This window comes from Fringilla coelebs, assembly GCF_963513975.1.
Source record: "Fringilla coelebs genome assembly, chromosome: 17".
Taxonomy (NCBI): domain Eukaryota; kingdom Metazoa; phylum Chordata; class Aves; order Passeriformes; family Fringillidae; genus Fringilla; species Fringilla coelebs.
In genome coordinates, this window is record NC_140043.1 from 1,507,039 (window position 1) to 1,533,712 (window position 26,674).

The 26,674-nt window shown below is 60.4% G+C and overlaps 2 protein-coding genes across 7 annotated transcripts; one reads left to right on the forward strand and one right to left on the reverse strand.

Annotated features, from left to right (window-relative positions):
- The first annotated feature begins 332 nt into the window (after positions 1–332).
- SMTN (smoothelin) lies at positions 333–22,340 on the forward strand. 6 transcript variants are annotated; one of them, XM_084217507.1, is made up of 22 exons: positions 333–493; positions 5,376–5,536; positions 5,778–5,871; positions 5,980–6,058; positions 6,152–6,435; positions 7,918–8,020; positions 8,229–8,446; positions 8,573–8,636; positions 9,829–9,927; positions 10,463–10,798; positions 11,747–11,841; positions 13,883–13,999; positions 14,996–15,154; positions 15,246–15,321; positions 15,575–15,739; positions 16,282–16,344; positions 16,509–16,572; positions 16,903–17,073; positions 17,172–17,292; positions 17,364–17,515; positions 18,844–19,016; positions 21,243–21,378. In XM_084217507.1, exons 1-21 carry the CDS (start codon positions 443–445, stop codon positions 18,986–18,988), a joined length of 2,817 nt encoding a protein of 938 aa, XP_084073633.1. In that variant the 5' UTR covers positions 333–442; the 3' UTR covers positions 18,989–19,016; positions 21,243–21,378. The 6 variants fall into 6 exon arrangements, with proteins under 6 accessions (XP_084073633.1, XP_084073635.1, XP_084073634.1 ...); XM_084217509.1 differs by having other exon boundaries at positions 18,844–18,914; positions 21,243–21,363; XM_084217508.1 differs by lacking the exon at positions 18,844–19,016 and having other exon boundaries at positions 8,241–8,446; positions 21,243–22,340.
- Positions 22,341–22,828: 488 nt separating this feature from the next.
- On the reverse strand, positions 22,829–24,454 carry SELENOM (selenoprotein M). Its single transcript, XM_084216953.1, has 5 exons — positions 24,283–24,454; positions 24,165–24,200; positions 24,056–24,090; positions 23,532–23,610; positions 22,829–23,442 (listed from the first exon to the last, which is right to left on the reverse strand). Exons 1-5 carry the CDS (start codon positions 24,424–24,426, stop codon positions 23,230–23,232), a joined length of 507 nt encoding a protein of 168 aa, XP_084073079.1. The 5' UTR covers positions 24,427–24,454; the 3' UTR covers positions 22,829–23,229.
- Between the last annotated feature and the right edge of the window lie 2,220 nt (positions 24,455–26,674).

Here is a 26,674-nt window from a genome sequence, read left to right on the forward strand (position 1 = left end):
ACTCTGCGGGCAGCGATACACCCTGGGGCGCTACCCCAAGGAGGCCAGGCCCGAGTTCTGCCACACCGGCACCGGCGTGGGGTCCGGGACGGGAGTGAGTGCGCAGCATCACGGCACGGCACGGCACAGCACGGCTGCTGTTGCAGGGTGCTGGGACAGGCTTGGGCACCGGGATACAAGAGCCGCAGGTCCGGCGGGGCGGCGCCGGGCCGGGCTGGCGGCGGCAGGGCGAGGCGGGGCGGTGGGAAGCGGCGGGGCGGTGGGAAGCGGTGGCCCTGCGGCGCTATTGGGAACGGGAGCGGAGCGGAGCAGGGGAAGGGGGGGAGCGGGGCGGGGCGGGAGCGCGGTCGAACCCAGCGCAGGGCCGCGCCGCCCCGGCCGCGCTTTGTTGTCTCGGCCGCCACCGGGTTCCGGCCGCAGCAGCGCGGGCCCAACGGGCAGGATGTCTCAGGAAAGTCTCCTCGGGATGGACGAGGGAGCGCTGCGGAAGCTGGTAAGTCCCCAGGCTGCTCGGGTCTCGGGGTACGGTGCGCGCCCGCGGCGGTTCCGGGGATGGATCGTGCCTGGAGGTTCCTTGAACCCCCCGCCCCGGGTCGGGGGCTGCTGTCCCAGGCGCGGGCAGAATGGTACCGGGCGGGCCTCGGGTCTGCTGCTCGGCCGAGGGATTCTGGAGCCATGTCTGGGAGCGGATGTTGCACTGGAGACCCAGCACTGGTTCCAGGCGGCAGCACCTGGAGGGACCCGCACTGGCCCGGGCCGGGGTGAGCTCTAGCACGAGCTCTGGTGATTCCGAAGGCTCTAGCCCCACTGCTCTGGCCGCTTTTGGCCCTTTGCTCGCAATCGCGCCTAGCCCCACCGCCTGTCCTGGCTCCATCTTCTCGGCCGGCGGATCCCGGGGAATGGTTCCCCGATGAGGGCACAGTTCCCTGCTCCCCGCTCTCTCCTTGCGGGCTCCCGCGCTGCCGAGGGCTGGCGCGGTTCCAGGCGCACTTCCCGGGCTCTGCCTGAATGGCTTTGCATCCCATCCCCTCCTGCGCGGCGGCTTCTGGGGCACCGGCCGGAGCGCTGCCCCAGGGGCGAGAGCTGCAGTCGTTCGCTGCCGCGGCCAGTGGGCTCTGGAGGACGAGGGCCTCCGTGTCCCGAAGACGGGTCTCAGGATACTCAGCCGGGTCTGGTGTCCCGGGAAGCCCCTACAAGTGCCCGGCTTTGGGCAACCCCCGGGACCCCCGGCCCGGGGCTAGGGCTGTGCTGGCTGCCCCGGCGGTTGAGCCGAGGTGGCCCGGGCCAGAAATGGGGAATAGTCACAGCAGGAAGCTGAGTCAGCCGGGAAGGCAGGTCTGCTGGAACAGGAAAGAGTTGGGATGCCGGCGGGAAGTGAAGGCTGTGCAGTGGGTCCGCACTAGGGCGGCCCCCGTCTGAGCCTTCTGTCCTGCAGCCCTCAGCCAGCTCTGAGTGACGACACGCAGACCTGCCCGTGGTTCGCGCTGAGGAGCCCCCTTTCTTCTCGTGGGGTGATGTCGGGGCCAATGGACCTTCCATCCAGAGGCATGGGGATGGGTGGTCAGGGTGTCTTCCCATCTTGCCAGTGCTCCAGCTCTGCCATGTCCCAGCCAAGGTCTCTGATCTGAGGTGGAGCCCCAGGAGCAGTGGGTTCCTGGTGTCTGGCCAGCCCAGGGAGGTGGATCTCATCCTGCAGCAAGCACTGCTTCTTTGGATGCTTTTTCTTTGACATGCTGAGGCTTCGACTCCCCAGAACACTGTGCTTGTGACCCACATTTCCCTGTGCTTTGTGGCACAAGCTGGGGAAAGCCTCATCTGAGCTGGCGTGAGGCAGGGAAGGAATTATTTTTCTTCTGGTTAGGTTTTTGGCTCCACTCAGCTGGAAGAGGATTAGTCCATATAAGGAAAAACTGCCTCTCCCACTGCTTCCTCCCTTCTTCTCTGCTCTCCCCAGCTCTCCACTCTGCCTTGCTTCTCCTCATTTCTCTCAAGTGACACCTAGGCAGCAGCATCTGATGTCCCCAGGGAAACTGAAAGAAGGAGGCTGGGGGACTTAATGAGGTCCCTGCAGCCCCCTCAGTCCTGTGCTGGCAGGGCTGGGAGCTGCCAGGAAGCCTCTGCCCTGCAATTCTCACCATAGGCATCTGTATGATTCCCTCCCCAGCTGCCCACTGGCATCCCAGTCCCAGGGAGGCCGGTTGTGATGGACCAAGGGCTTGGAGAAGCTGGAGGAGGAAACTGTGGGGGATGGGGTGGGTGCTACTGCAGGGTGGCCCTTAGGTGGATGTCCAGAAACAAGAGTTTGAGTGCTCACAGCTGTACTGAGCTCCAGGCTGAGGTCTGCCAGCTTTGGGCTGGGGAATGCTTCCCTCTCCCAGCCCCTCCAACTCTTAGTCTGGTTGACTGAGAAGGATATAAATACCTTTGGAGACAGAGGCAGGGCAGGCTTGAGCTAGGAAAGTTGCTGCCGTGAGATCCCCTTCTTCTTATACCCAGTAGCCTTTGGCAAATCTTCAGTGGCCCTGAGAAGCACTGCATCCCTGCCATATCCCTGTCATCCAGCATCCTTCCTGCTTTCCTGTGCCCAGGGAGCAGCCATGCTCCCCCTGGCTCTTTCCAAAGGTGACAGTGAAGCTTCGGGCTGTAGGAGGTGCTCAATGTGCCAGGCTCATCAGATTTCCCAAAGCGGTTTCCCTGTGGCCAGGCTCCAGCCTCCAAATTGCTGTGTGCTGCAGCACTCCAAAGAGCCGGATGGATGCCAGGCTGATTGCAGCCCTCCTGGAGGAGCTGCCCACTGCGCCAGGGCTCCGAGCACTGCTGTGTCGGGCACCAGTGGGGAAGCAGCCTATGGGTGCTGTGCCAGTGCCCTTTCACAAAGGCACTCTGTGTGCCGAGGAGGGTGTTTTCTTGGAACCATTGATTTGCTGGCAGCTGGGCAGGGCCCATGGGGCCCCGGCATGTGCCGATCCCTGAGTCTTCCTGTGCTGGCAGGGTTGGGCCTCTTGGTCTTTCGCAGCTGTTGTGGTTTCCATCATGCTTTCCCTTGCTACTGGCTACGGAACTTTCAAAGCTGCTCATTTGCCTCATCGCAGCTCTCTGCTGACGTGGGCTTGGAATAAGGCATTTTCTCCTGCCCTGCCATTTCTCCTGTGAGAGAAATGGCAGGGCAGGGTGCATGTCAGTTCCCAGCTGGAGCCTCCTGGGTAGCGCAGATCCCAGAGCTGGCAGGTGGGTGTCACAGAGCACACACTGGTGCCAGCATGTTTCCTGCCCTTCTCCTCTCTCTCCCCACCTTCCCCACTGCCCTGACCCAGCTGCTGGGGCCAAGCCACTCACTGCCAGTAGCTTATTTAGGGAAGGGCCAAGGCCTTGGCCACCCAATATGCAGTTGAGGATTGTTTTCCTGTCATCAAAGCCTTTGGATGGCTGCAGGGAGAGCTGTCCTTACCACAAAGCTCTGCCTCCAGCCCCTCATTTTGAGCTGAGCCAAATTCCACCACTTCCCAGCCCATTGATGCTGCCCTGCTTGCAGGGAGCCAGGCTTCCTGGCTGGCTGCCATTGCTGCTGGAGCATGCCTTTGTCCTGGTGGTAGTTGTCCCCACAGTAGTGGCATCCTTGGGATGCCGGCAGCCATCTAGGGGAGATGGGAGATGAGAGGCTCATGAGGATGGAGGTGCTGATTTTCTCTCCAGCAATCTCCACTGCTCTGGCCGTGGATCCTGCTCTTCCCAGCTGCTTCCCTGGCCTTGTGGTGGCAGAGGTGCCTGCTCTGGATAAAAGCCCAGAGTGGGTTGCAGACCTCAGGTCTGGCCAGGTTGCTGGAAGGGATGGTACTGCCTGCTGGTATGGTGGGAGCTGCTGAGGTGGGAAGGAAAGAGCACCCTGGCTCCAGGCAGCTCCTCCAAAGGTTATGTGTGTTTTTAGAGTTGGTTTGCCCTAGGGGTTGGTAGTCCTGGCCACTAGTATCTTCCCAGTTGGGGAAGGATAATGCTCCCTATTGGGCTTTGTGGCTGGCAAGGGTTGGAGGACAACAGTTTTGGCTGCTGCTGGGATGGCACATGGCATCTCTGTGCCTGCTCTGTGCTTGCTGGCTTCACTAAGATGGGAATACCCTCCCATATCACCAAACTCCAAGCAGAAAGGGCAAAGAGCGATAGCTTCTCCAGAGAGGTAGCTTCTCTGCAGAGAAGTCTGCATACAGGTAGTGATGGAGGGCTCAATTCACGTCTAGTCAAGGGACTAACCCTGGATCCCTGCTGCAGTGGAACCCAGAGAGCCTGGATGGGTGGCCTGTCACTGGTCCATGGAATAGGAAGAGAAGGGACTGATGCGCTTGTCCTGTGGCACAGCCATGGCTTCTCCCAGCGTGATGGGGCTTGATGCTGACAGGAGCTGCTGTTGGTCACTGGGTTTATTTTTAATGAGCTCCATGGGAAATCACCTTCCGGGTTCCTGATGTCAGGGCAGTGTGGATGTCCCACAGCAGGACAATGTGAGGATAGTGGGGCCATGATTGCCCTGACTGGCCTTTCACTGCACATCTGGCTGCCTTCTGCCCCTTGAACATCAGGAGGTGTGTTCATAGCACTCTGGAAAAACTGGAGCTGGTAGTGTTGCTGACCTGATCTGGAAGAGGGGAAGCAGCTGTGCATGCCCATGCCAGGTGCTGGTCTTGGGTGGGCTGAGGTGCACCTGGAGTGCCTGTGAGATCTTCATGAGGGGCATTTGTGGGGGAGTTGTGGCTGTGCTTCCCACACATAAAGAGTTGGACTTGGATTTAGGACAGATCCCACTCATGGATTTGGTTCCAAGAGCCACCTGCCATCTGCTAGCAGTGAATGAGCGTGGGGAGGGCCGCAGGGTGGACAAGATGACTCCTTGGTGGGATGCTGGGGTCCTTTCAACCAGCACCTCCTGGGGAACAGGGGATGAGAAGAGAATGGGCTCTCCTGTCTCTTTGCTGCTGGAGGGGCTGGCGTGGGTAGGAGGACTCATTCCAGAGCTGGTGGTGCTGGGAGGGGCAGAGCTGCAGGGCACCAACCCTTGCAGGCAGCAGGACCACTGGTGGGTGTTCATTTCCCATGCTTGTCTCTTTGACCTTTACATGCCCGGAGGTCTCAGTGCCATCATGACAGCCCCTCTTCACTATGGCTGGTTCCAGCATCCTGTCTCGGAGGGGGCGGGGGGCTGTGCCCACTTCCTGCAGGGTCTGGCAGTGCCGGGCAGCGTGCACTGGGCACGTGGTTGCCGCACACAGACAGTGCCTTTGTCCAGAGCGTGGGCAGCTCTTGGCAGTGTAGGAGAGGGTGGCACCAGGGCTGAGATGGGGACGCAGTGGCTAGAGGCAGTGCTGAGCCCTGCCCTGTGCACCCAGCTGGAGGCCACACTGGACCTGGCTGAGAGGCGCCGCATCCGCTCGGCTATCCGGGAGCTACAGCGGCAGGAGTTGGAGCGGGATGAGGAGATGTTGGCATCCAAGCGTTTCCGCCCAGAACGTAGCAGCCACCGACAGGACAACAAGGAGAATTGGCCACAGTGAGTCCTGTTGTGAGCTGGGATCATTTCCTGCCTCTGCCCTGGGAGATGGGGGCTGAGGTACCTGGCCCCACTATGGCTGGGACAGATTTGAGTGAACGTGAGGGTGGGAGCAGCGTGGCACAGAGAGCTTGGCGCATGGTGGGGCCTGTTGCCTGGATCTGCCAGGTGCCCACCAGGGGACTTTGCTCGCAAGTGCCCATGACAGCTCCCAGATGGCCACCCCTCTCACCCTGCTCAGGTCCCGGCGCCTGGAAGAGGAGCAGCAGGCAGCCTTGGCTGCCTTGTCTGAGCAGCTCGAAGCCATCACCAGCGTGGAGGAACTGACAAAACTGGTGAGCGACCGTGAGCCGGGGCAGACTGTTTGCTGGGATGGAACTTGTGCTGGGGCTGACCATGGGTCACCCTGTGCCGGGGCTTTCCCGGGTCCTTCCCTCTTGCAGCTCCGGGCAGCAGGTGAGTATGAGGAGCGCAAGCTGATCCGAGCTGCCATCCGTAAGCTGCGGGCTGAGGAGATTGAAGGTGAGGCACCATTCCCATGTTCTGGGGGGGAAGCCCTGGAAAGTGTGAGATGTGGGCTGCTCCTTCCTGAGCACCATTTTTGCTCCCACCCAGCTGCGACCCTGGCTGGGAATGTGCAGAGCAGCCAAAGGGATGGCAGCAAGCCCCCCACTGTGCCTGGCGAAATGAAAATTTTCCGGAGGGACAATGCTGAAACTCCAGCCCTCACTGAGAGTGAAGAAAGCTGTTGTGAGGGCAGCACCAAGCCTCCAGGCACAGACAAGAGTGGGGAGAGCAGCCAGCAGGACGATGCAGAGCCTCCACTGTCTGGGCCAGAGGAGAGTGGGTCCGGGGAGGCTGTAAAGCAGGCCCCTACCCAGGAGCCCAAAGGCTCAGCGGTGAGTGTGTAGAGCACTGCAGGGGGTGGGACTGTTCAAGATTTCACCTTTTACTGGGATTCCTGTGCCAGCCTGTCTGGAGCACAGAGCCCTGGGCAAGCTGTGGTTGCCTGCCTGAAGGGATTGAGACAAGTGGGGCTGGGGTCTTTGGGGACAGGGAAAACACGGATGGGCTGTGCCAATGTGGCCCCCAGCAGTGGTGAGCTGGGGCTGGGTCCTCAGGCCAGGGTGCCCCTTGGGCTTCTCCCAGGGATGCTACCTGATGGGGATCTGGGAGCCCCTTGGTGTGTGTGGTGCACCCATCTCTGCTCCAGTTCTTGGGGATGGGGCTCTTTGGAGGCAACTGCTATTCATTTCTCCTGCAGCAGTTCCCCTGCATGGGTAGAAACATCGATTCCCTGTCCCCCTTCTCATCATGGCTGCTCCTGCTAGCCTTTGAGGGGCCAGGGCTCATTCTGGACTAAAGCTGCTGGGAGCTTTCTGCATGGGGGAGTGATAAACTGGTGGGCAGAGCTGCAAGGAATGAGCAGAAACTGGGGTTTTCAGGGCAGCAGGGATGACGCTGCAGAGACTCTGTGGTGGTAGGAGTTTTCTGCATCCAACCCTGTGGGGTTGCCCTGTGAGGGTGGGAAGAGGAGAAGCAGTGGGTGTACCTGTAGCCAGGTAAGAAGGCGTGGGTTCTCCCATCTGAGTCTGTCCAGCCCTGCTTCTTCCTCTGCCTGCCCCAGGGCTGTAGCAGGAGACTGCCAAGGGCATGTAGCCTTTTGCCACCTTTCAGCACTGTCTGCCTCCTCATCTGGATGTGCTGGCATGCTGCCCCCAAGCCCTGGCTGGGCTGGGACATCCCTGAGCAGCTGAGAGGGCTATTCCTCTCCATCTGGCTGATTTCGATCTGCCCATTTCCACTCTTGGGTTTGGGGCCTGGCTTTTCTGTGCCCCCTCAGGGTACGGGCCCCTCTTCATCTCCCCCTGCCCTAGAGTTATGGTGCTGCTAGAGGCACTGGCACAGCCAGGATTGGCGCCTTGTTCCCTAGCTGACACCAGGACACCCTACCCCTACTCAGACTTATGTCAGAGACAGATCTGTCACCTGTGTGTGGTCCTATGTTCGGAATATTTCATCATTTGCCAAGCAGAGCTGCAGGTGCTATGGACAGGGACAGGGTATTGTAAAACTGGATTTTCCCTGCATCACGGAGCCCTGGTGTGCCTGGGCTGGAGGCATGGGGCAGGTCTGGAGCCCCCTTCCCTAGACAATGTCTCTCTCCCTGCCCCCAGGATGCAGCAGGGTGTGGGGACACTTGTCCCCCTGTGAGCCTCTTGTTGTGACCCCTGGGCAGGGACTGGCTTGACAATTCCCAGCAGCATGCAGGCAGGGACCTGGATAGCATGGGAAGAGTCCACAACCTATGCATCCCTGGCTGGAATGGGCCATAGTGGCCCAGTGAGAGACTGGAGCGGGGCTGGTTCTACTCCCCCCAGGCCCACAAGCAAGAGGATGTGGTGGAGCAGGAGCATGTCCCAGCCAGGATGCAGGAGCTGTGCAGCCAGCAAGCGGGAGACCCCCAGAAACCTGGTGCTCAGGGTGAGTCCCCACAAATGTCGGTGGCAAAATCCTGTCTGGCCCCCAGGCACAGCGTGCCTGGGGCCAGAGCTGTGCCTGGCCAGCTGCAGGACGATGGAGAGCATACTATCTCACAATGGTGGGCAGGACAGCCAGGTGCCCAGAGGGGCTGCAAGACGCATCACAGGCAGCTGCAGGCCACCTGAGCAGAGTCTCTTCTCACCCGCAGCTGTGGTTTCAGAGACCCTTGTCCTCCTGGAGCTGCAGCCAGCCCCAGAGCCCAGTCCAGAGCCTGAGGATGGTGGTGAGGACCTGCAGCAGGGTCAGCCCCAGGCAGCCTGGAAGGAAGGGAACCTGGGCAGCCCTGCCAACACCCCAGAGCCCACTGTGGCACAAAGCTCCAGAGGGGAGCAACTCATTCCGGGCCAGCCCAGTGCTGGCAGCCAGGTACAAAACTGGTGGCAGCTGCCGCTGCCCTCCTTGCCCAGGGCTGGCAGTCTGTGGGTGAAGCCAGCTTGATGGGTAGATTGCATGTAACTCCCAGCTGAGTGCTCTCCCCCTCTACTCCCACAGCTTCATGTTGGGGTACACTGCCAGGTGCTGGGGCCAGGTGGGAGACCCGAGAGGCCATCAGTGGGTAAGTGTAGCCTTGAAGGGGGTGACATGAGAGCTGTGGCCCCTGCCAGCTGGGCAGTGCCACCCCAAGGCCCCCCCGCTCCCCTGTTCTGCAGCATGTACATCCCAGGCAGCCCTGGGGACATGACTCCAGCCCATGTGTGCTGGGCCAGGAATGTGAGTGCAGGACACAGCCAGGCGAAAGGCCACCCCTAGCTGGGGGCCGATTGCTGCCTAGCCAAGTGGTGGCAATGCCCACCCCAGCCAGGGAACTGGGTGCCAGGCAGGCTGTTTACTGGGGCTCCCACTCTGTCCGGGTTACTGCAGAGCCATGAAAGGGAATCGGTGCCAGTAGCAAACCCTGGCCTTTTGCATTCTTTGTCCCAATAAGGCTGGGAGCTGTGCCTGGTTGGCTCTGACCACCCCCACCCTGGGCCCAGCACCCTGCAGGGCCTCCCCACAGCCCTGAGGGATTCCAGTGACCAGCAGTTGCCCTCTTCCTACTGCTGGGAAAACCATCCCCATGGCTGTGCCAAGAGGAAATGGGGAAAAACCAAAAAGCAGCTCTCTGCTTCCAGGGTCAGGGGTGCCGCCCTGACAGTTGGAGGTCGCTGTCCTTCTGAGGAGCCCCTGGAGGCTGCTGGATCCTGGGAAGGAAGAAGCCCTGGGAAGATGCTAGGGGTGATGGGTTGCAGCATGGCACAGCCCTGGGGTAGAGGCAGGTGTGCAGGATCCGACTCCCCCCCCTTGCGTCACAGGGGGCTCAAACCTGGATTCTGAGGAGAACCTGAGCCCCTTCCTTCCATGGGCATCAATGACTCCAGCCGAAGGGCAGGGCTCTGCCTGCACCCTTGAAGGCTGAGCCACCTGGCCCCTTCAACTTCTCTCCAGAGGCGATGGTATGCCAGGGCCTGGTGAGGACAGGGGCGATCCCAGCCTTTCAGCACAGATCCCAGGGACCCCCACTGCACTGCTGGGCGCAGAGCCTACCCTCCTCAGTGTGGTTTTGCATTGCAGGACAGCGCCCATGCCTGGGGTGCAGGGCAGCCCACAAGTGCTGATGGATTTTGGCACTAAGCTCTGGGGAGTGTGGAGTGATGGGGAGGGAGACTGCAGGGTGCTGTGCTGGGGTGGGGGAATGCCAGTAGCACCTGTGCCATGCTCACCCTCTGCCCCTTTTGTGTCATTCTTTCCCTGGCCTGTCTCTTTCCAAGCATCAGTGCCCACCCAGGAGGTCATGGGGACCCCGGCTCGCCTGAATACTCACCGGTGGGAGCTGGTGCCCTCCTCCCTTTCCCTGGCTGGCCCCACGGGTAAGGTCCTAGTGGTGGCTGCCTCCATTCTCTGCTTCTCGGTGGCGGGATGTCCCTGGTGGAGCCTGGGCAGGTGTGGAGCTTCGCAGTGCCAGGATGCCGCAGGATGCTGCTGGCTCCCCACCTGCCCCTTTTGCTTCCTGCCCAGAATCCCTCCCTCCCTCCCTCCCTCGTATCCATGTGCAGCGGGGGGAGGGAGCAGAGGCTTTGAGGGGCTGCAGCCACCCTGGGAAATGCTGGCTGTATGATGGGATTTCTGGGGGACAGCAGTACCTCCCGTGAGCACGTGAGGGATTGCATGCACGGTCAGGCACTCCGGGGGCATTGTGCGTCGTGTGGGCAACCAAGGGGGGGCTGCATGCGCAGTGTGGCATCCCGGGGCGGGGCCAGCATGCATCGCAGGGGGCACCGCAGGATGCGGGGCAGCGTGTATCGCAGGGGACACCGCGGGGCGCTGCATGCACGGTGCGGGGCCAGGCCGGCGGGGACACGCGCGGGCAGCGGCAGTCCGGTGACCCCGCGCCCATCCCCGCAGCGCCGCGCCCCGTGGGACCCCTGCCTTCCCCCGCCGCCGGCTCGGTGCGGGAGCGCGCGCAGCGGTTCGGGCCGGCGGGGGCGGGCGGCGCGGGGGGGCGGGCCGGGGCCGGGGCCGGGGCCGGGGCCGCCCAATGGCAGCGGGGGCCCCGCACGGCCCCGCCGGCGCCCGCTCAAAACGCGCGGGGCAGCGGCGGCGCAGAGCAGCGCCCGGCCCCGCGCCCCGCCGGCTCCCGCCTCGACGCCATGAAGACCTTCTTCACCATCGAGATCAAGGATGGGCGCGTCCAGCCCCTGGCGCCCCGCATCACGGCCGCCCCCGGCAGCCAGCGGGCAGGTGGGCACTGATGGGGTACGGGGTGGGCAGGACGGTGGGCAGATGGCATCTGTCATAAGGCTTGACACTATAGGGGTGGTGGGCGTGGGTGTCATGCAGGGAGGTGGGACTGGAAAAGGTGCGGATCTCTCAGGAAGGTGGGCACCGCAGGGGAAGGGACGGCCACCTGGCTGTAAGCACTACGGACTGGGCTCCTAGTACGACAGTCTGCACAGCTGGGCAGTGGAGCAAGTGGGTGCCGGTGGGCCGTCGGGCACTGACATTTGGTGGGCACAAATGGGCAGGTGGAGGTGGGCAGGCTGGGCCAGGCCGGGTGGGTGCTGATCAGCAGCAGGGTGGCAGCAGGGGTATTTGAGTGCTGCCAGAAGAACAAAGCATGCCTGGTAGCCCTCATCCTTTGACATGTACTCTCATTGTGCTTGGAGCATCTCAGTTTGGGGAGACCATCTGACCCTCCAGCCTGTCCCCAGCCCCACCATCTTACCATGTTTATGTTTGGGGTCATTCCCCAATCCCTGCCCTTCCCCTGCAGCCCTGCCCTGTCTTCTCCCCACTGACCTGCTGGTTCAGGGGAGCCCACACGATCTTGCTCTGTCCCATCCCACGGCTGCACCATGTCTGTTCCAGCCCTGCCCCATCCCTGCTTGCCTGCAGATGTGGCTGGCTCGGGATGCTCCTGTGGCCATCCCTCTCACTGGGGGATCTTGGCTTCAGCTGAAACACTGCAGAAAGTGCCCTTCCTTGGGGAGGATGATAAGCCAAGGCAGTGAGGGGTCTCAAATGCCCCATCTCTTGCTTGCCCCCAAAACCCTTGTGCCAGAGCTCAGTGCTCACTGCTAGGGCAGGATGTGTGGGGCAGGCAGACAGCCCAGCCAGAGCCACTCCCCAGCTGTGGGGCTGAGCCCGTGGGCTGGGTCAGACCCCACATGCCTCTTGCTCCCCTTGCAGAGGTGACTCTGGATCTGCGGGGCGCCCCCATCCGTATCACCACCATCCCCAGCAGCGTCTGCAACATCAGCAGTGTCAGCAGCAATGTCACCAAGGTGAGTGCCCGGGGGTCTGTGGGGCTGTGTCCCACCTGGCCATTGCCTGGCAGCTCCAGGCCTTGGGATGGGGACTGGGGACCAAGAAGTTAGTGTAGGCAGCATGCCCCAGAGGCTGTCTGGTTTTGGTTGGTGCTTTTGTTTTGATAGGGTTTTTTTCATCAAGACACCCTGGACTTTGTGTGTGGTTGCACAGCCCTAAATGAGCCCCCTGCACTCTGGACTGTGCCATCATGTACTCAGACACTTGGGGAGGTGGGCAGAGGGGAACAAGGAATCTTTTGTGGGTCTTGCTTTGTTTTAAACACCTTTAAGGGTGGCAGCAGCACAGGGAAAAACCCATTTCCAACCACCCCTCTGTTTTTCCTTGTGGAGATGCACCTTGGCCATGTGTCTGGGGAGCCTGCCTTGGAGGGGGGCTACTCCTCAAAGGTCTCTAAAGCACCCTGGAGCTGTGGGTTGGATCTTTCATGTTTCTATGCCATCCTGAGTGGAGAGTGCCCAAAGTCCCAGCCTGCTGAGGAGGGATTCTTGGGTGCAACTGGAGGGAAAAAACCTGAAAAAACAACCCCTCTGCAGTGTCTTTACAGGGAGAGCAGGCTGTGGCCATCCTGGGGCTGGGTGCACACAGGAGACAGCCCTTCAAGTGCTTTAATCTGCTCCTGCCCATCTAGGGTAATGCAAGGCGTCCGTGTGCCGCCTTGGCAGGAGCCAGGATGTCAAACGTGGCTCTGTTTCACTCATGGCCCTGCGTACGCCTGGCTGCCTCTGCAGGAACAGCACTGTGGGTGGCCTCTGTCACTGCCAGTGGCTGTGGTACCACCCGTGACCTGGTTCATACTGGTGGCTGTGGTACCACTGGCTTCACCCCATCCTCAGCCCAGCCCTTGCCAGCATGAGGCAGGCAGTGCCCACAGGTGCTGCCCACACCTGCCAGCAGGTCCTGCCTGTGGGCAGCTGGCTGCAGTGGGGTGACTTCCCTGTGCTAATGCGCTTGGGCATGCTTAGCCCGAGCACTTGTCAGCTCTCATTAAGGTATTAGTGGGTCTGTCAGGTGAGGTGGGGGTCCTGAGACCCATCGACTGCCTGGCAGGAGATGCAGCCTCCAGGTATGCTCCTGGTGGGCAGTGAGGAGGAGGATGAGGCAGTGGTGCTGGCAGCCCTGCCACATAGGGCTTGGTTGGAGGACCAGCAGGCTGTAGGGACCTGGGGGCAGTAGCCACGGTGGCATGTCTTCTCGTTGGTGGGGTGCTGTCTGTACCTGTGCAGGGACCTGCTCCCCCTGGGGCAGGCATTGGGGAGCACAGGGGTATGAAGACCTAAAATCCATGCTGTGACCAAGGCCCTTGCACCAATGCCAGCCTGGGGCTGGAGATGTTATGCTGTGGTTGATGTTCGCCCAGAGTGGGAAGGCGCTTGGACAGAAGAACACAACAGTGGTTGCTTTTTTCATTCACTCAGCACTGCCGTAGTCAGGGCTGGTCCCCACCAGCCCCTAGGCTGGTATCTGGCCCTGGAAGCCTCCAGGGGCGGGGGGGCCACTTGCAGGGCTCCTCTTGCTGAGCCACCTGGTCCCACAGCTGAATGTGCTGCCAAGTGTGGCGCCTGGCTCAGCACCCCTGCACGGGACCCCCGGCTGCTGGGACTAGAATAGCCCACAGGCAGGGAGCGGGCCAGCCTCCAGCTGGGGGGGGTGCCTGGGCCCCTATAAAGGGCAGCAGGACAGCTGAGCGGGGTTCGCCGCAGCACCTGCACCGCCACCATGCCAGGGCTCAGCTTGGAGGGGCTGGCGCAGGCTGGGGTGGCGGAGCTGGCAGAGCTGCGGCAGGAGCTGGTGGCGTTCCGGGGGGCAGCAGAGGGGCAACTGGAGTGGGCTCTGCAGCAAGTGCAGGAGCTGGCGCAGGCACTGCAGACACTGGAACGGGAGCACCTGGAGTTACGGGCAGAGCTGGGGCGCCTGGGCCGCCGCCTCGATCTGCTGGCACCAGGGTTGCAGGTGCCCCCCGGGGAGGACATCAGCACCCTCTTTCTGGAAGCACAGGACCCTTGCGCTCACTTTGAGGGCACTGAGGAGCCCAGTGGCCCTGTGGCCCATCCACCCACTTTCTCCAGTATGCGCCAGCAATCGACCCTGCATCTCTCCCGAAGCAACAGCAGCGTGAGTGTGGGCAGCCCTGCCCTATGACAGGGGGAAGGGAGGGGGTCACCAGCCCCCAGGGCTCTTGGGGATATCTGTAGTCCTGGCACGAGGCGTGACTGTGGCAGTGGTGCACGGGGACACGGCACCATGGGGATCTGCCACTCCTTGGGCTCACTGTGGTGGGGCTGTGCACCCACATGTTTCGCACTCCTAGTGGGCCAGGTGGAAGGCCCCAGGCAGCAGTCTTGCCTCCACCACAGCACCAGGCACAGGTGGTGGCATGGGTGCATGTGGCCAGTGTTAACTCCAGCTGATGGCTTTGCCACAGATCAGTTTACCAGGTCACAGGATGCAGGATGGGACCAGGTGTGTGCATGGCTGGCCCCACTCTGTCATCTCTGGTGCCCTGTGCCCTATTCCCTATTCTGGGCCTGGCCCACTGCCTGCTATGCATTGCTGGGGGGTTGTGCTGAAAGGGACTTGGCGTCCTGTGCCCGGGCAGGGGCCAAACTGGCCTAGATCCTGGCAGGGATGCAGAGGAAGGCTCTTGACCTGCTGCACAAGCTCTTCTCTACACTAAGTCCCTTAATTCTATGGAAATCCCTGTGCTGCTAATGGTGTACACTGGCCTTGCCAACACCTTGCCCACTGCTGGGTAACAGCCGCTGCCTAGCCCAGAGCCATGGGCAACTCCTGCCTGCTGGGGGACCCAGCCACCTCCTACCAGGGACCAGAGAGGCTTTGGAGATATTTTGGCAGTCAGAGTGTAAGAAAGAGAGGGACTGCTGGGCCTTCCTGGGGCATGGGATGCTGCAGATTGTCATGTTCCCCTGCCTGCCTTGGGCACTGCAGATTCTTGCAGCACCCACCAGCTGAGAGCACTTAGGCCCCATGTGGCACATCCTCTCTGTAGCACTGGGCAGGTGTCAGGGTGATTAGCACCTGGACCCTGAGAAGAGGTGGGGGTGTGACCAAGCTGGCAAGGGGCTCAGCTGCATGGTGATGTTCTTGCAGATGGAGCCAGAGGTGGTGGAGCAGCAGCAGGCACCAAGGCAAGAACCAGAGTTGCCCAACGGCATGGAGAAGGTGCAAGTGAGGGAGGTGGAGAGAAGGAGCAAGCTCAGTGTCGAGGAACTGAGCAAGATTGAGGATGAAGATGTTCTGGATAAGATGGTACTTCTTCCTCTGGTTTGGGCTTCTGCAAGAAGGTAAAGGGACCTCAAGCTGATGGCAGAAGACTAACGATGATTTCCCCCTCCTGCAGTTGGATCGGACAACAGACTTTGAGGAACGACGGCTGATTCGAAATGCCATGCGGGAGCTGCGCCAGCGCAAGCGAGGTACTTGGGGATGGTGATCCCTGCTGGGGTCAGAGTGGTGGTGGTGACAATACAGGCCACTGAAGTGTGGGAAGCAGTAGGAACCAGTGTGTGGTGGTTCCTCTGTTGCCCCCTTGGCTTTGCGATGCCAAGGACATCATCCTTCCCACAAACCAGTTGTGGGCCAGCAGCAGCTGCAGGACTCCTCGTGTGGCAGGAACCCTGCCCACCACCCTACTTCCCTGCTGATGCCATCTTCCACTCGTGTTTGCAGACCAGCGGGAGAAGGAGCGGGACCAGCGGCTGCAGGAGGCTAGGAGCCAATCTGTGACAGGAAGGGCTGGCCATGCCACAGAGACCACCACCACGCAGAGCACTCAGTCAGCCGATGGCTCGGCATGCAGCACCGTCACCAAGACTGAGCGTCTCATCCAGTCTAGTACGGGCTGGGCCAGGAGGGGGTGTGCCAGCCCTTTAAGGGTCCTGCAGAATCCTTCCCAGTGCTCTGCCACCACAGCTCCTTTGCCATTCACTGCCTGTCCTGAGTCCGGCTAGACCGTCCTGGGAGCAGTGTTTCAGAGCTGAGTCTCTGGCTTGCCCAGAGCCTGCCTGGGGATAATTAAGAGTTTTGCTCTGGTGACTTCCCTTTGAATCCCCAACCCTGTCAGGATGGCAGGGCCTCATCTGCACCTTTGGCCTGTGTCTTGTCTCCTATATCCCTGCTGTCCCAGTCCCTGGATGGCTCAAGCTGAGTGGCTGCAGGGGCTGAGGGATGCCCCAGCTCCCTGCTGCTTTGCGCTTGCCTCTGTTCTCTGCCTGGGGGGCACATGCCCTCTGTCCTCCCTCTGCCTGCCATGCCCATGGCTCTACCACCTGGGACTCCTCTCTGTTGCAGTGAGGGGTGTGAATGCTTGGCAGCAGCAGGTGTCTGTGGGTGCTGCTCCTCCCAGCCCAGCAGTTTCCGTTGCTTTGTCCCTGCAGGTGATGGCAGCAAGACCTCCCGTACTACAACCATGGAGTCAAGTTATGTGAAGAGATCAGACAGTAAGAGTTTTTCTTGCCCTTTCCCCATAGCATCCTTAGGCTGTAACCCTGGGGAATCGCTGCTGCTGACCCGCCAGTGCCCTGGTGCAGGCATAGTCCTGCCTTCCTGGCACAGTTGCCCTCAGCTCCTGCCCAGGGCCTCTTTCCTTCCTTTCTCTCTGCAGATGGCAACAGCACTTTCGTTCAAACTAAATCATCCTACAGCTCCTCGTCCAAAAAGACAGGCAGGTGAGTGGAGGCGCCTGTGGGGACAGCTCCACATGGTCCCTGTCACTTACCTGCTTGCACAAGCCCTCTGCCCAGCTTGCAATGTCCCCACGCAAATGTGACTCCAAAGCCTCCTGGTCCTTGAGATACATCCACTGTGTTCAGAGGTTTTCATGGGTCCTTCCTTGGGCACAGAGATAGGTCTGCCAGCTGAGGACCTTAAGCCACATCTTTTCTATCCCAGGGACATGGAGGTCTCCAGAGTTCCAGGGCTGGCCATGGGCTGAGACCACTGCTTGCCCTCCTCTGGGCTGCCCACAGCCCCTTTAGCATTGCCTGTCTCTCTCCCAGCATTTTTGACCGTGAAGATGAGAGTGCTTCTCGGCAGAGCAGCCTGGCCGCGCTGGAGCGGCGTCAGGCAGAGAAGAAGAAGGAACTGATGAAGGTTCAGAGCCTGCCCAAGACATCGGCCTCTCAGGCACGCAAGGCCATGATGGAGAAACTACAGAAGGAGGGTGGGAGGTGAGGCTGGGCCTGGGGCAGGCTGGCCAGGGCAGTAACTGCTGCACAAATAACAACACCCTGCAGCTATGGATAACACCCCATGTCTCCTGCCACAGTTCAAACCCTGCAGCATCACAGACCACCGTGCAGCGCTCCTCCAGCTTTGGTGTGCCTAATGCCAACAGTATCAAGCAGATGTTGCTGGACTGGTGCAGAGCCAAGACCCGGGGCTATGAGGTGGGTGCCACCTCCTCTTCCTGTCCCAAGGCCAGTCACTCTGTCCCTTGGTAACTTTATTGCTCTCTCAGCACGTGGACATCCAGAACTTCTCATCCAGCTGGAGTGATGGCATGGCCTTCTGTGCCTTGGTCCACAATTTCTTTCCTGATGCATTTGACTACAGTAAGCTGACACCCCAGAACCGCCGCCAAAACTTCGAGGTGGCCTTCTCTTCTGCAGAGTACGTACCTCTCTTGCCATCATATGGACTTGGGATGGCTTGGAGCAGCTTGGGGTGGCTCTCCTGCTCGCTGCTGGGGCGAGGGGGGACACATGGAGTTGATGGTGCTGGAGGTGGGTGCCTGTAGGTGTCACTCCCCCCATGCAATGCAACAAGGTTAGGTGCTGTGGGGGCAAACAGCAGCTGGTATGGGCAGAGTCACAGGAGGCCAGTGCAGCCCAATCTGGTGTGGCAAGGGTGGGTATATGGGTCTGGTTTCCTGAATGTGGGGCAGAGCACCCAAAGGCAGTGCAGCAGCCCCATGGGCCCACCTGGCTTCAGGCAGTACTTTCCATCCTGGGGTACCAGGTGTGGGACTGCAGCCTGTGGGGGGGAGCAGGGTTGGCCTGTGCCAGGTTCCTCCTTTCACAGTTATAGGGGCTCAAACACCATTGCACCTTCCCCAGTCTCTTCCTTTCCCCTTTTGCTTCTGGTTTTCTTGGGTGCTGAGAGATGGGAATGCACCTAGCTGGAGGGCTGGCAGCCAGCCCCTCTCTCCTTCCTTCTGTCTTTATCCCACCCACCCACTCTTCTCCGCCAGCACCCTGCCAGGGGGCAGGGCTGGGGGTGGGGGTCCCATCCTGCTGATGTCCAAGGTGGCAGGGTGAGATGGGGATTCCCACAAGCTCCCAGGGTGCTGTGGTGCTGTTTGGTGGAGCGAGAAGAGGGCTGTGGGCCTGGCTCTTGGCGCTCCTGTTAATGGATTTTTTGCCTTAATTGGGAAACTGGTGCGCGGACTTGAGAGAGCCATCGATCTCTCCGGCCTGGAAGCCAGGTGGCCTCTCGTCCTTCCTCCTCCTCCAGCTCTTGTGAGCGTCCTTTCCTGAGCTTCCTGCACCAGGGCTGTGCCGCGTGGTTCCAAGTGGAGCTGGGCAGGAGGGCTGGGCTTGCCCCCCGCCATCCTCCCAGCGGTTCTATATAGGAGCTATATAGAGCGCCGCTCCACTCTGGAACCCGCACCCTGAGCACCTGGCGCGCCAGAACACCTCACTTGTCCTCCTACTCCTCCTCCTCTTCTGTCTGTCTTTCCCTCTGGACTCCACGCCTCTCCACGCCACTCACCTGCCCCTCTCCCCCTTGCTTGTGCCCCCCCCAATATCACTGAATGGCCTTGGCATGGGGTGCCTGGAGCCCTCCTGCCCCTGCATTGTGCATCCCCAGAGCATGCCAGAGCGGAGCAGCTGCCAGTGGGATGGGAACTGCACTGATCTGTGTCTCTTGTTTTCTCTTCCTCCCCTCCCTGACTGGGCTGCGGTCACTGGCTTGCCCCTCTCTCTCCCTGCACCCAGGAAGCACGCGGACTGTCCACAGTTGCTGGACGTGGAGGACATGGTCCGGATGCGCGAGCCAGATTGGAAGTGTGTGTACACATACATTCAGGAATTCTATCGCTGCCTGGTCCAGAAGGGGCTGGTAAAAACCAAAAAGTCGTAGCCCATTGTCAGCCCCCCCAGGACTGATGGTGAGAACCTTCCCCTCCAAGTACCTGCCCATGTGCCCACCACCACCAGGGCTCGGCAGGGAACTGACTGCCTCAGCTGTGGATGAGGCTGGGGGATGCTGATGGGTGAGGGGCAAGTCCTGGCGGTGCCTGACAGGGCCCAGCAGGAGATTGGCAGAAACAGATGGCTGGGCTCCAGCTTTCTGCAATAACACCTGTAGGGGTTTGGGCAGGGGGGATTGTTTCACCCTGGAGTGCTGTTTGCTCTCCAGCTGTGGAGAGGGCGGTAGTTAGAACAGAGCCGTGCCCCCATGGCTGAGCCTGACCCAGGGATCAGCTGCTGGGGATGCCACTCAAGGTGTTCTGAATGGTGCTGTCTGAGTGTGGGTGGCCCCTCAGGATGCTGCAGCATCACTGCTTCCACTTGCTGCCTCATTCCCCTTCCCCAGGGTGCATGCCCAGCTCCAAGAGGCTGCCTGGTCATATATGGGCAGAAGCAGGAGCCTGGAAAGTGTGACTCAAGGCTCAGGTCCTGCAGTGTTTGTGCCTGTCTCAGGGCATCCTGGCTGGTGCTAGAGCTGTGGCTCCCCTGGCTCTGCACAGTGCTGGCACACCAGGGTCCAAACAATGGCTTTATAAGGGCAGAGTCACTCTCTGTGCGCTGCCATTGCTCCACCACTACCCCCCGAGCCAGGCTGGCAGTGGCAAGGGCTTTCCCAAGGCCCCAACCATCATCCCCCCCATCCTCACAGTGGCCAAATCATGAGGTGGGGCTGGTGCCAGCCGGGCTGTGGGCTTGGAGCCCCCTGAGCAGGCAGCAGAGACCTAATGCAATGCCTGCGGCCATGGGACCCAGGGTCCGGGGCTCTCCTGGGCCCTGGTGCTCCCCAGGGGCTGGCACTGGCTGGGGTCACTCCCTGGGGTGGGGCTCTTCTAGGGGGGTAATGTGTGCAGTGGGGCTACTGCAGGAGGGGAGAGGGGAGGTTCAGGGCTTGGGGGTTGAGGGTGTTATAGTGGGTGGCAAGCACAGGGTTCAGACCTTCCTTTTGTACCCTGTCTTTGGGGGCAGAGCCCTGCCTTGGGAGATTCTCCTTGTGCACCCAGAGCCTTGGGGCAGAACCTTGAGCAGCCCAGGCCGAAGCAGCTGAACTGGCCATGGCAGCAGCAGGTGCTGCCAGTTTGTGTCAGCACCGCCCCCAGTGCCAATGCAGCCCTTGCTCCAGTAGCAGCCTGAAGGGGAAACTGCCTGGTAGGGGCGTGGGGCCTGCGCAGGGCCAGGAGGGTTGGTATCAGTGGTGGGATTACTTCTGTGCCCCCCACCCCTTCTCTCCCTGTAGAAAGGAGAGGACAAGAGGTGGCCAGATCCCCTCCAGGCCCTTCCTGGTTGTGATCATGACTCCTAATTGTGTTGTCAGTCCCTTTAAGCTCCCAGGGAGACTTGGGCAGAGACATAGCCCAGGGAACAGGATGGATGGCAAGGCAGAATGGGCCACCCCACCAAAAAGGCAGCAGCAGAGCCCCATGGCTACTATGGGGATGGGGACACAATGACATCTGATCTTCCAGGGCGCCACAAGACTGGTATCTCCTGGAGCCAGGTCCTGCATGGACCCCTGCACTGTGGTGGAGCAGGAAGAGGAGGAGATAGGCCAGGGTGGAGTGAGATAAGGCAGGGCAGTGCCCACTCCACAGTAGGGTGTGATGGGCCTGGTGCAGGTAGCCCCTGGGCTCCAGGGCAAGGGAGGGAGCCAGGTTGGCAGGGCTTAGGGGAAGGCAAAAGAGTAGGGCTGGAGTTGAGGCAGGAGTAAGGGGCAGCACATAAGCAAGACCCACCCCTGCTTTCCCTGAACCACTTGGTAGGGTTTGAGGCAAGGGCACAGCAGACACCTGCAGCAAGGCTGGGCTCCCCCAAGAGGACATCAGCATCAGCTGGAGGAGCAAGAGGAGGAGGGTGGGCATGGCTTTAGCAGGGGATGATTGTCAGCACCAAGAAGTGGGGTGGAAACATCTGGGGAGCCATGGGTGCAATTGGGCAGGCACCTCCCAGGGCAGATAGGACATGATTTTCCCAGTGTCAGGAGCAGGACTGTGGTACCAGGGTGGGGTGGGGGGTGTGTGAAAGGAGCTCAGCAGGTCTGAGGGCAGCAGTGCCCACACCAGCAGGCCCTGGGCAGTGTGGGGGGCCTATCCCAGCCCCCCACATGGGGCAGCCTGCTTGAGGCCATGCTGAAGGCTTCATCTCTGCAGGACGCTGGTGGACTGCGTGCCGCTGGTGGAGGTTGAAGACATGATGATCATGGGGAAGAAGCCTGACGCCAAGTGCGTCTTCACCTACGTGCAGTCCCTCTATAACCACCTGCGTCGCCACGAGCTACGCACGCGGCAGAAAGAGTGCTAGAGCCTGCCCCTTCCACCCCCACTGCTGCCCTCACCCCAGAGCTGCCTGCAGGCAAGGGAGCTGCTTGCCTGGGAGGGTCTGGGGGGCCATGGGTCTGGCACTGGGGACAGGAGAACTCTTCTACCAGGGCATCTCCACACCTCTGCCTTGGCAGAGCTGCTTCTGTCTCGGCCACCTGTGGGCTGACCCTGTGGGCAGAGCCAGGTGGGCACTGCTGAGGCTACTCCCACTTTGGCTTGCTTCCCACCCACCCCACCCCCCCCTCCACTCCACCCCATTCTAGCCTTTTAAGTTATTTGTTCTTCAGGAATTATAGGAATTATTTGCCCTGCAGGTACCATCCCTATGTCCCTGGGGTGGTGCAGGCACAACTGTGCCCCCAGACTCAGGCCACCTAATGGGTCTGTGGCTGAGCAGGGCTGTGCAGTTTAGCCAGGGTCACAGTACAGCCTGCAGGCAGCACCTGTTGGTGGTTCCCTTGGCCCCCTGCAAGGAAGTCTCTCTGCCCACTGCAGGCCCTGTTTGGTGTCACCTCCCTGGGGACAGCTCCACAACCGTGCCAACTCCCTGCTTCCCACCTCCACGTGCACCTGAGGCACTTCCACATTAGGGGCACCTGTGGGCTGGGGTGGGGGTAGCAGCAAGGGGTCCTGGGGGAGTGCAAGGTGAACGGTGCAAGCTGGGACAACTGCCCCCACTCTCCTCTCCAGCTCAGGCCACCCATGTGCTCAGCGCTGCTCGCCCCTCTGTCACATCTCTACACCCGCGCTGACACGTGTACCAACACCAGCCAGATAATAAAGGTTTATCTAGGGCAATGCCTCTGGCTCAGGTCCTTCTGCCAGTGGCATACTGCACACCACAGTGCCTGGGGAATGCTGGCAGTCCAGCTGCTGCAGGCCCCTCTACCTGCAACTCAACTGCTTACCCAGCCCAGAGGGACAATGGGGCATGTACTGCTCCTCACCTCATTGATGATGTCCATAGCTGAGCCACCCTGCCCTCTATTGCCCCAGGCCTGGCACAGGGAAGAACACAGGGCCAGCAAGACCACGGTCAAGTGCAGCTGTGCCCCACTGCCTTCCCTGCCTGAGGGCCAGATGTCCCCACTGGGCCAATGCAGCCACGGGGCTTTGGTTCAACACTGCAGCACTCACTCAGGGGCTCATGCCCATCCCCCTGCACCCTGTGAGAAGAGCTCATCCCATGCCATGGTGCCTACCACCCCTCTATCATGCTGGGGAGGGGTGGCACAGGAACAGCAGAGTTGGTCTGTAGGTTGGTATGCAGCTCACCAGCAGCAACTATGACTGTGCCATCTTCTTCTACCTCTGTGAGAAGCTCTGGGGCACCCAGCTGTCCTTGGAACAGAGCAGTTTGGGATACACATGACCCAGCTCCCTCTGAAAAGAGGACACAGTGCAGATGACTGCAAATAAAAGCTTTACTAGGAGCTGGATATGACATAAACCCTGCGGGGGGGTAAAACCCCCTTCTTGGGACAGCTCTCCCACCTCTGGGACTCAGCACATCTACCCTTAGCACCTGGCGCTTTCTGCTGAGGGTTTCATCCTGTCCCATGCAGGCAGGATACTGCTGCCCAGTGCTGGGAGCAGCTAAACATCTGGGCACAGCAAGAGTGCAAGAAATGCTGCTCCTCCTGACTGGCAAAGGATAATGGGCTCCAAGGACAGGAGGGCATCAACCAGCACACAAGGAGGAGTGGGGGGGAAAAACCTTTGCCACCCTGTGACACCATGTCCAGTTGCCATAATGCCCTCATTCCCTGCACTGGGGACTGGCTGCAGGACCTTGTCCTAAGGCAGGCACTCCTTGCTAGAGGTCTGGGTGTTCTTCCTTGTCATGTTTGGGTGGGGTCTTGCCGTCAGCAGTGCGTGCTTGGTGGGGCAGCAGTACTGGCAGAGACTTGGCAGGGGCAAACTGGAACTCCTCTGGCACAGGGGCATCAGGCGTCTCCTTGCGGTAGAAGCCCAACTCCTGCACCAGCTGGTTGATCTCTTCCCGGGTCATGTCGCTCAAGGGAATTCTCTGCACCCAGACAGGGGCTGAAGCCTAGCACCTGTGGGGCACTGAGCACCCCAGGCCCTGTGGCAGCAGGTGCCGCACTCCCCACTCACCTCTAGCTCCTCATACCGGAGGCTGAGGAGCACAAGCTCAGGGTCAGCACCAGGCAGGTGTTTCATCTCCAGGTTATGGCTGGGCAATGTGTCAAGGAGTGGGCAGCACTAATCAGGCCTATGCAACCCTTATCCCATCCCATCCTTCATCACATCCCCTTCTGTCCTCTGTCACATCCCATTCCTCTCTATCCTGTACCATCCTCCATCCCAACCCATCTTCTCTCATATCCTACTGCCTTCCATCCCATCTGTTCTGTCCGCCATCCCATCCTTCACTGCATACCATCCTATCCTGTTTCCCATGTAATAGCATCGTAATTCCCCAATTACCCATTCTCCACTCCTCACCAAACCCTGTCCTTCATTCCTCACAAAACCCCATCCTGTCCCCCAGCCCATCCCCCCTCCCATACTTCATTCCCTCGCATCCTGTTCCTCACCCATCCCATCCCCCACCCATCCCGTCCCGTCCCACCCCATCCCATCGCGACCCCAGCGCTGCAGCCGCTGCCGGCAGGTACTAGAACGGGATGTCCTGGGTGACGAACGCCTTCACCTGCGGAGAGTAGCCAGTCGGGCCCGGCTCAGCGGCCGCAAGCCCTGACTCCCCGTCCCGGCCCCAGTACGTACCTCCCTGAGGCGGTTCAGCCGTCACCCGCCGCAGGTCTGCGGGAGAGGACACCCGGTCAGGCACCCGGCGGGCATCGGTTCGCCCCCGGCGCGTCGCGCGGTCCCCACCCGCACTCACCTCCACCTTGCCGCGGGCCAGGTCCCGCAAAACGGTCTCGCGAAGCCGGGGGTGGTTCGAGCCGCTGGCCGCCGCCAGCGCCGCCGCCAGCAGCCACAGCCCCAGCCCGAGCCCCGGCCCCGGCCCCGACAGCCGAGCCCGCATCGCTCCCGCCGCTGCCACGTCCGGAGCAGCACGGGCACGCGCACAGCACTGCGCATGCGCGGCGGCTCGCGCGCAAAACGCGTGCGCGCCGTGTCAATGGCCCGTAAGATGCGACCGATCAACGGGCACAGACGGAGAGTGACACACAGCAACACACACAGCGACACACACAGCAACACACAGCGACACACAGCGACACACACAACGACACACACAGCGACACACAGCGACACACAGCGACACACACAACGACACACACAGCGACACACACAGCGACAGACACAGCGACACACAGCAACACACACAGCGACACACACAGCAACACACAGCGACACACAGCGACACACAGCGACACACAGCGACACACAGCGACACACACAGCGACACACACAGCGACACACAGCGACACACACAGCGACACACACAGCGACACACACAGCGACACACACAGCGACACACAGCGACAAACACAGCGACACACACAGCGACACACAGCAACACACACAGCGACACACACAGCGACACACACAGCAAGACACACACAGCGACACACAGCGACACACACAGCGACACACACAGCGACAGACACAACGACACACACAGCGACACACAGCAACACACACAGCAACACACACAGCGACACACACAGCAATACACACAGCAATACACACAGCGACACACACAGCGACACACAGCGACACACAGCGACACACACAGCGACACACACAGCGACACACAGTGACACACAGCGACACACAGCGACACACACAGCGACACACACAGCGACACACAGCGACACACACAGCGACACACAGCGACACACACAGCGACACACACAGCAACACACACAGCAATACACACAGCGACACACACAGCGACACACAGCGACACACAGCGACACACACAGCGACACACACAGCGACACACACAGCAATACACACAGCAATACACACAGCGACACACACAGCGACACACAGCGACACACAGCGACACACACAGCGACACACACAGCGACACACACAGCAATACACACAGCAATACACACAGCGACACACACAGCAATACACACAGCGACACACACAGCGACACACACAGCAATACGCACAGCAATACACACAGCGACACACACAGCGACACACACAGCGACACACACAGTGACACACAGCGACACACAGCGACACACACAGCGACACACAGAGCGACACACAGCGACACACACAGCGACACACACAGCGACACACACAGTGATACACACAGTGACACACAGCGACACACAGCGACACACACAGCGACACACACAGCGACACACACAGCGACACACAGCGACACACAGCGACACACACAGCGACACACAGCAACACACACAGCGACACACACAGCGACACACACAGCAAGACACACACAGCGACACACAGCGACACACACAGCGACACACACAGCGACAGACACAACGACACACACAGCGACACACAGCAACACACACAGCAACACACACAGCGACACACAGCGACAGACAGCGACACACACAGTGACACACACAGCGACACACACAGCGACACACACAGCGACACACAGCAACACACAGCGACACACACAGCGACACACAGCAACAAACACAGCGACACACACAGCGACACACACACAGCGACACACAGACAGCGACACACAGCGACACACACTGCGACACACACAGCGACACACAGCGACACACAGCGACACACACTGCGACACACACACAGCAACACACACACAGCGACACACGCACGGTGACACACACAGAGAGACACACATACAGCGACACACACTGTGACACACAGCAACACACACACAGCAACACACACACAGCAACACACACAGCGACACACACACAGCAACACACGCACAGTGACACACGCACGGTGACACACACAGAGAGACACACATACAGCGACACACACTGCAACACACACAGCGACAGACACACAGCGACCGTGCACAGGTCCGCACCACACAGACCGACAGCAGCATCAACAGCACCACACACAGCAACAGGCAGACCAACTGTCATGGTTTTATATTGGAGTCAGTCACAGAAGCGACTTTCTAAAAGAGGCTGTTAGCAGGTTCTCCTGTGTCTGACAAAAAGATCAATTAGTAATTAGTTTTGAGAATTGACAATTTGTTAAACTACTAAGGAAACTGGACACGCCTCTGTGAAGATGCCTGTTAAAGACAAAAAATCCCGGGAGTTCTCTGTTTCTCTTGTGGC